This window comes from Abramis brama (assembly GCF_963993115.1).
Source record: "Abramis brama genome assembly, chromosome: 14".
Classification (NCBI taxonomy): Eukaryota; Metazoa; Chordata; class Actinopteri; order Cypriniformes; family Leuciscidae; genus Abramis; species Abramis brama.
Window position 1 is genome coordinate 19407516 of NC_139976.1, and position 7541 is coordinate 19415056.

At 34.5% G+C, this 7541-nt stretch overlaps 1 protein-coding gene across 3 annotated transcripts in view; it reads right to left on the reverse strand.

The window, feature by feature from the left end:
* The window catches only part of rnls (renalase, FAD-dependent amine oxidase), a 56225-nt gene extending 48787 nt beyond the window's left edge, over nucleotides 1-7438 (reverse strand). For 2 of the 3 annotated variants that reach the window (XR_014609028.1, XM_084135565.1), the window contains exons 1-4: nucleotides 7236-7438; nucleotides 3194-3299; nucleotides 2968-3113; nucleotides 553-714 (exon numbers count right to left, since the gene is read on the reverse strand). Coding sequence is in view for 2 of the 3 variants with exons in the window: in XM_084135565.1 (XP_083991691.1) it covers nucleotides 553-714; nucleotides 2968-3113; nucleotides 3194-3299; nucleotides 7236-7353 (532 nt within the window). In the remaining variant the exon portion in view is untranslated. The remainder of the gene's footprint in view (nucleotides 1-552; nucleotides 715-2967; nucleotides 3114-3193; nucleotides 3300-7235) is intronic. The other variant, XM_084135566.1, reaches the window with a different exon arrangement.
* Nucleotides 7439-7541: the final 103 nt, after the last annotated feature.

Here is a 7541-nt window from a genome sequence, read left to right on the forward strand (position 1 = left end):
ATTTTTGTTTGGGTAGACCAACACTTTTAAGCATTCATGATGTAAAGATACAGTATATGTAAACCACCATAGGAGTTAACCTTTTACCCTAGCTTAGTTGTTTCTGTTACTGTATGTATGTGTGTTTTGTCTTTAATTTATGACAAGACAAATTATAATGGCTGACAAAAATGGTGAACAATCAAGGTATATCTACCTTTATCTTTTGTTCCAGGAGATCTATGCAGTAAAAATATTTTTTTCCCTTAGAATACAATGTAAGAAACAGTTTTATAATTGATGTATTTGTTGTAATTTAGTTTCTATAACTAAAAATACATCTGTCCACTGCAGTTCACACAATGCATTAAAGGGAATATTTTTTTATTAGGAATTTCCATTCAGCTCTGTCGCTATTTCTAAAATTAAATAAACTAATAAAATTATGCCATTTCACAGGATATTTTGAACAGAAACAATGGCAGACAGCAAAACCAAAAGTCATATTTAAATTTGAAGGCCAAAGTGTGTGCGTGTATATTTGCGTTTGTGGTGGTGTTGTAATGTACTCACAAGATCCCACGTCTCCTTGCAGCTGAAGTATTTGGGGTACTGGCATGGTTAAAACCACAACGTCAAACTGCTGTGATGCTCCCCCTTTGTGACACACTTCCCAGCCAGACTCTTTCCGGTGAATGTGAGTGACGTGTCGGTCGTAGAGCACCTCTGCTCCTGCTTGAGTGCGGAGGGGCACAGTTGGCAATTTTGCACATAGCAAAAGAAGTAGAAAATAGAAAAAAAAGGAGAGAAACATAGAAGGAAAGAATTCCAAAGAAAGTCACTCAGAAGATTATGTATCATAGAAAAGTCAAGATTTGGTTTATGGCACATGCAAATAGTTTTACATGATCCCTAATTTTAGAAACAAGAGTAATGGTGAAAAAAAAACTAGGGGTGTAACAATACTCTCATGTAATTTGATTTAATTCACAACACTAAAATCACGATATTATCGCAATACTTCAAGCCGAAAGAAAGAAGAGTTTTTTTATTATAATTACTTTTAAGACATATGGTTAACAGTTTACAAAATATACTGTTTATTAAAATGCTAAATTTGGCATTACATCAGGGGTGGACTTGAATAGGCTAGGACTTGGTCCTCCTGGTCCCCAATGCACAGGGCAATGGTGACACCAGAATAAAAATATTCATTATTCTGAAGCTGAAAATACAGGATTTTGTAAGACATATATGCTTGTGTAATACCATACTTTTTTGTGCAATATCCTTGGAAATTAATTTCTCTCATTTATTCATGTTATTATTCACAATACTATAAATATATTCGTTGTCTGTAAATGTTTACAGATATACTTTATACTTCTTTATTCTTAAATGTTATTAAGTGACTTGTTATATTTTTATGTGTGTACTGGAAGCTTCAATAGGATGTTAAATTTCTTGTGTGTGAAGCACACTTGGCAATACAACTCTTTCTGATTCTGATAATGTAGGCCCCATTTTACTGGTAAAATCAGACATTTGACATTACCAGGACCCACAAATAGTCCCCCATTGCATTATAATAATTTATATTCAACATTATGTACAGTAGTTTAATGTAATACGCTTTCAATGCAGGCATTTGTTGCATCCATAAGGATATATCGTTACACCCCTAAAAGAAACCCAATTCCAGTTAATATATCTTATGTGAATTAGGCTTAAGAAGGGCTTAAGATGACAGAAAAAAACAACAGTAAATGAAATTAACATCATGGAAATGGTGGTAAATAGCGTGCAAATACACACAATTCACTTTTCATGCAAATCCCTTACTGTTTTGCTGATCTTTGAATAACTGTGTTGAATTGTGTTGTTTCACAATGTTGCTACATTACAGCAGTTCCATCTGACTGCTGCTTTTTGTTCACATGCAAAACATGAAAACATCCTGAACTGTTTCTAAAGACTCAGTCAGATTATTGACTAAGAGCTGTGATCTTTGAGTTCATAAATCAGCTTGCAGTCTGGCCAAATTCTTCTGGGCTCTCTCTAGGAAATCTGATTTTTTTTTTTCTAGAAAGGTAACATTTAGATGGAACAAAACAGCTGGAAGACTCGGGTCTTGCTGACCCAAAAATAATTTTCTGGCAGCACATTGCTGTTATTAAACAGCTGATGAAAAACAGCTGCTTTATGAACAGCGATAAAATCGGTTATTTAATCTGTCTTGCTTCTCTGAAGTGTGAATAAATAAAAAGCATTTCTGTGTGAAATTGCCCTGATGGAAAAAAAAAAACTTTATGCAACAGCACTTTTTTTGCTATTTTAATACAATTTATATATTATAACATTATAACAACCTTTATGTTACATTATAACAACCTATAATGTTATGTATAAATGTAATTTATACATTATAAAAAAAAATTATGAAAAAGTGCAGGTTTAAAAGTCTCTTATGCTTGCCATGGCTGCATTTATTTTATTAAATACACAGTAAAAACAGTAATATTGTGAATTATTGTTACAATTTAAAATAATTATTTTCTATTTTATTATATTTTACAATCTTTTTATTCCTGTGATGGCAAAGCTGAATTTTGTGTCACATGATCCTTCAAAAATCATTATAATATGCTTAGTTGGTGCTCAAGAAGCATTTCTTATTATTATTAGTGTTGAAAACAGTTGGGATGCTTAATATTTGTTTGGATTACCCAGGATTATTAGATGAATACAATTAAAAAAGAGCAGCATTTTATTTAAAATAGAAATATGCTGTAACATTATAAATGTCTTTACTGTAACTTTTGATCAATTTAATGCATCTTTGCTGGATAAAAGTATTTATTTCTTTATAAAAACAAATCTTTCTGACACCAAAACATTTGAACGGTAGTGTACCAGAACCAGAACCAGAAGAAGAAATCAGAAATGAAATGCTAGGAAATAAGTTGAACCTGAATACAAATGACCTACCTGACTCTTTGAGGTAGTGTTTGACGATGGACGAGACCCCATGGGGTGTCACATAGTTCATAATTCCTTCTTCCTTAGACATCATGTCTTCAACAGGAGCAACGAGAGGTTTTAAAATGTCTTGTGCTAAGAGTTCTTCATAAAAACTAAAAATACAAGAAAATGCATTTTCAAAAAATGATATCCACACCATACAGATCAGATATAGTACTGAGAAGTAGCCCACCTGCTGTGAATACGAGCGTAGTATGGTGTGGCACTTATGTATTGAGCACCAAGGTCAACCGTGCATGAAGGATTGTTTGGACTTCTGCTTGTGGACATTCTTCCTCCTATAAAATTAAATATCATCAGGTCCGATCAATGTGAAACATAAAAATACTGTTTTAATCTTTAGAGCTAAAAAAATAAATAAACATTTGAATGTAAACAATGATGATTCAGCATTAATGTAAAGAAATAAGAAATCAGACATCAAACTTTTACAATTATTGTAAAAACAATATGTTGTGCATTATAAATGAGTGGACATAAATGGATATGACATATTAATATCATCATAATATTATGTAGGCCTATTTTTTCCTACTTGAAAGTGGTTTTGGAAACCACTGATGACAATATCAGGAATTTTTACCATATTTATGGCTGAGTTTATGAACGTTGTCAGTATTGGGAGAAATTTCACCACTATAATTAAGTACAAAAGTACATATGCTTTTAAAGCTGAAAGGCTAAAAGTTTAACACTTTGAAATTCACTGTTAAAAAAGCTTATATAATCTGATAAAATGCCTTTATAAAAATAGGATATAATCATTTTTAATCACTAAATATGTTGGGATATAACCCTATAAATTTCTACGGCCTCTAAATTATCAACATGATCAAAGCTGCTGTAAAAAGCCTGTTGTGCACAATCTTCTACAAGCTATACGGACATGGAAAAAAATATGAGATGGGAGGAAAAATATGCACCCAGAAGGAAATCTCAAAAACAACATAATGTTTGCAGAGATATATATTTTTTTTACATTTTGCAAGCTTGCAAAACTTATTTTTCGATCTTGCAAAACTTATTTTTCGATCTTTTTTTTGTAAGATTTTGAGTTTTCGAACACTTAGTTTCAACCTTTCAGAACTTTATTTTCAGTTTTGAATCATGGCAGGATATTAATCCCATAAAAGTGTAAGACAGACGAATTGAAAGATCGCAAGGGTGTTTGAATCGAGATCACAGTCTTTTAAAGATGAATCGTGTTGTCTCTATTGTCTTATCTCTCCTCAGCATATGAGTAGCGCGAGGGCTTTTCAATGCTTTCAGTCTCACGTCACTATCACGCGTCCACTTGGGATATTACGTCACTCAACACTCATAGATAACGACACATTTCATCCTCTGTTGGAACGAAAGTGGCAACCTTCTGTCAACCTCATCTACAAGCAAGGACAAAAATAAAGCAATTGAATTTGAATTAATATCGATTCTGGAATAAAAAAATCGATTTTAGAATTGTAAAAAAAAAAAAAATTTGCGATAGCTAGGTGAATCGATTTTTTCTCCCAGCCCTACATTTCACTGTGGTTTCTTTAGTAAATCAGTCGAAATTTCAGCGCAGGCTTTGTAAACACTTTACGCTATGGACTCGACAGTAACAACATGCAAGTAACCGTGTTAATTCTAATGCATGATCTGTGACCAGTAATTTCTGATATGTCATGATTCAGTCAGATGTCTATGTCTATGTGTCAGTAAATCAAACCAGTGACTAAACGGTCAACTTCACAATGCTTCTCTTAGTAGGATGAAATTAAGCTGTTATTTAAACTGTGATTAAGTTATATATAGAAAGCGATCAAAAAAATGCTCCCTTTGCAATCGCTGGAGCTGTCAATCAAACAGAGCGAGTTTATAAGTGAAGTGAAAGTGACGTGTAGCCAAGTATGGTGTCCCATAATCGGAATTTGTGCTCTGCATTTCACCCATCCAAGTGCACACACACACACACACACACACCTTGAGCCATTTTTTGCTGCTGCGCCTGGGGAGCGATTGGGGGTTAGGTGCCTTGCTCAAGGGCACCCAGTTGTGGGTAATGAGAGTGGAAGAGAGCGCTGTTTCATTCACTCCCCCCACCTACATTTCTTGCCGGTAGCACTCGAACCCGTGACTCTCTAACCATTAGGCCACAACTGCCCCATCAGTGACTGATTTCTGGACTTGCACCAAAACTCACGTAATAATCAACAAATATCTTATTTACATTGTGTACTTTGCACTGTTGATTATGATGAAAGCATGCGTTATTGTTCAGAAATCGAGTTACAATGATGAGATTGCTGCATTCAGGCGCTCAACATAGCTGCGTCCGAAATCGCATACTTCCCTATAGTAGACGAAATAATAAACAGTATGTCCAAATTCACAGGACTGATAAAAGACTTCCAACTTCCAGCGAGATTCAGGTGTGCATATGATACTATATAGAACATACTTTTTTAGCAGGCCTGAAGTAATTACTCAAATTCAAAATAAGAACCTACTCAAGAGAGTATGCCATTTCGGACGCAGCCCATGTCTGTGATCAGCTACATGCTCATGCTGCAATCATGCCACAATCTAAATATAATGCTATAGATCTATTCAATGCTATAATCAACACTTTTGGTCTCGCGATTAGTTAAAGCTGCAGTCCGTAACATTTTTTGTGTTAAAAATGTACAAAAATTATATAATGAGCGAATACATCATGAATCCATTTTCCAAACTGCGTTTTTGTCTTATCCTGAATCACTACGGAACACCTATAATAAGTGTTTATTTTCAGACTATTTTAGACTGGATCGGGTCGTACCACTGCGGAGTAGCCAAGTACCTGCGTGACTCGTCATAGACAACAGAGAGAAGTAGCTCCGGCTACAATGTTCTTCCACTAGACGCATGCAGTTATGTTTATTAACCGATAGAGTTACGGAATTCAGCTTTAACCTTGAGAGCTGTAATAGTAAAAACTTGCTAAAAGTTTTTGAGAGAGTTAAACATGTAATACTTGTAAAGATATTAGCCAATCACAGCAGTGGGCGTTTACACTGACGCAAGTATAGGACAGTAATAGGAGTTACCAGATCAATGGGCGAGGCCATAAACAGAGGGGCGTTTTCAACCTTGTTAACTGATTTGCCCACGTCGCAGTGAGGGTTTAAGGGTGGGGTTGGGTGAAGGGCATAATTTTCATTGCATGATTTATAAACACCCACCAGTTTGAAAAAAACCCCACAAATTTAGAAACACCCACTTTTGTTCCGAAGTCCCACAGTAGACACGCCCCTTAAAACAGAGCGGTCAAATAAGAGGGCTAAAATCAGGGTAGTAAAATGCCTTTTATTTCTAAATTATGACAATTTTTCGGTGTAAAAATCATACTAACATTATAAGTGCACCACAGGAAACATTATAAAACAATAAATCAATGCAGTTCATGACCCCTTCAATAGAAATGATATTAAGTTATTTACACATTCAGTAAAAGTTTACACAGAGGCGGCATCTTTTCCCATCTTAACCCAGTTTTAATTGTTTTAAACAGCTGTTGTAATTTGGCGTTAACTATTCTGTGCCATTAACATCTTAATCAACCACATTCTAATCATTGTTATTTGACGATATTTGAAGTGGGAGTGTTTGAAGTGGGGAAGTTCAAGAGATACTGCCTTCACATCATGCCATCACAATTATCGTAATTAAATATTAGTTTCCTAGTACAAAAAATTGGACATCTCAAGTCTCAAAAATGTTAATGCGATTAGCTCGTATAATGACGACTTCTGAAGTGGAAAGTAGGAAATTTCCGATAGCACGTGAAGGCAGCATTACTTTCTGGTCATGTGTTCTGAAGTACATTATTGAGTAACGTTACTTCATTCATTCTGTCCTTTCAGGCAGAGTCAATTTTTTAATGTTTATTAAAAAAAAACTAAAAAACATTTGTATAATAAAGTTTAAGTTACTTTATATCAGTTCATTTTCTGCTCACCTTGTAGAGGAGCAGGTCACCAGTTTAGCAGCTTTTTGATTTATGGTTAACCCATAATGAGTGATTTGCAGCACATACCACCCAATGGAATGATTCCAACACACGAAACATTCACCACTCAATAAAGTGTTTCATAATAGTTTATATATATATATATATATATATATATATATATATATATATATATATATATATATAAAAGCATTCTGTATGTCAAAACAAATAAGACGCTAACCTGAACCCCGCGATTTGTCCCACACGACTATATTAACCTTGTTTGGCAGCTCCCTCCGCAGCAAACAGGCACATATACTGCCAGTAAGTCCAGCACCAACTATTAGAACTCGAGACATTTTTTTAGAGAATGTAAAGTAAGCAGCTAACGTTACTTAAGGTGAATTAGCCAACTGATCTTGCTAGTTTGAAGATCTCTCTCGATATGGCTTACTGTCACTTTAAGAATTATGAAAGGCTGAAGGGTTTTTTGTTGGCCAACTAAAACATTCCCTTTGCTTGTTCAATGTTTGACTGATAAGTATGC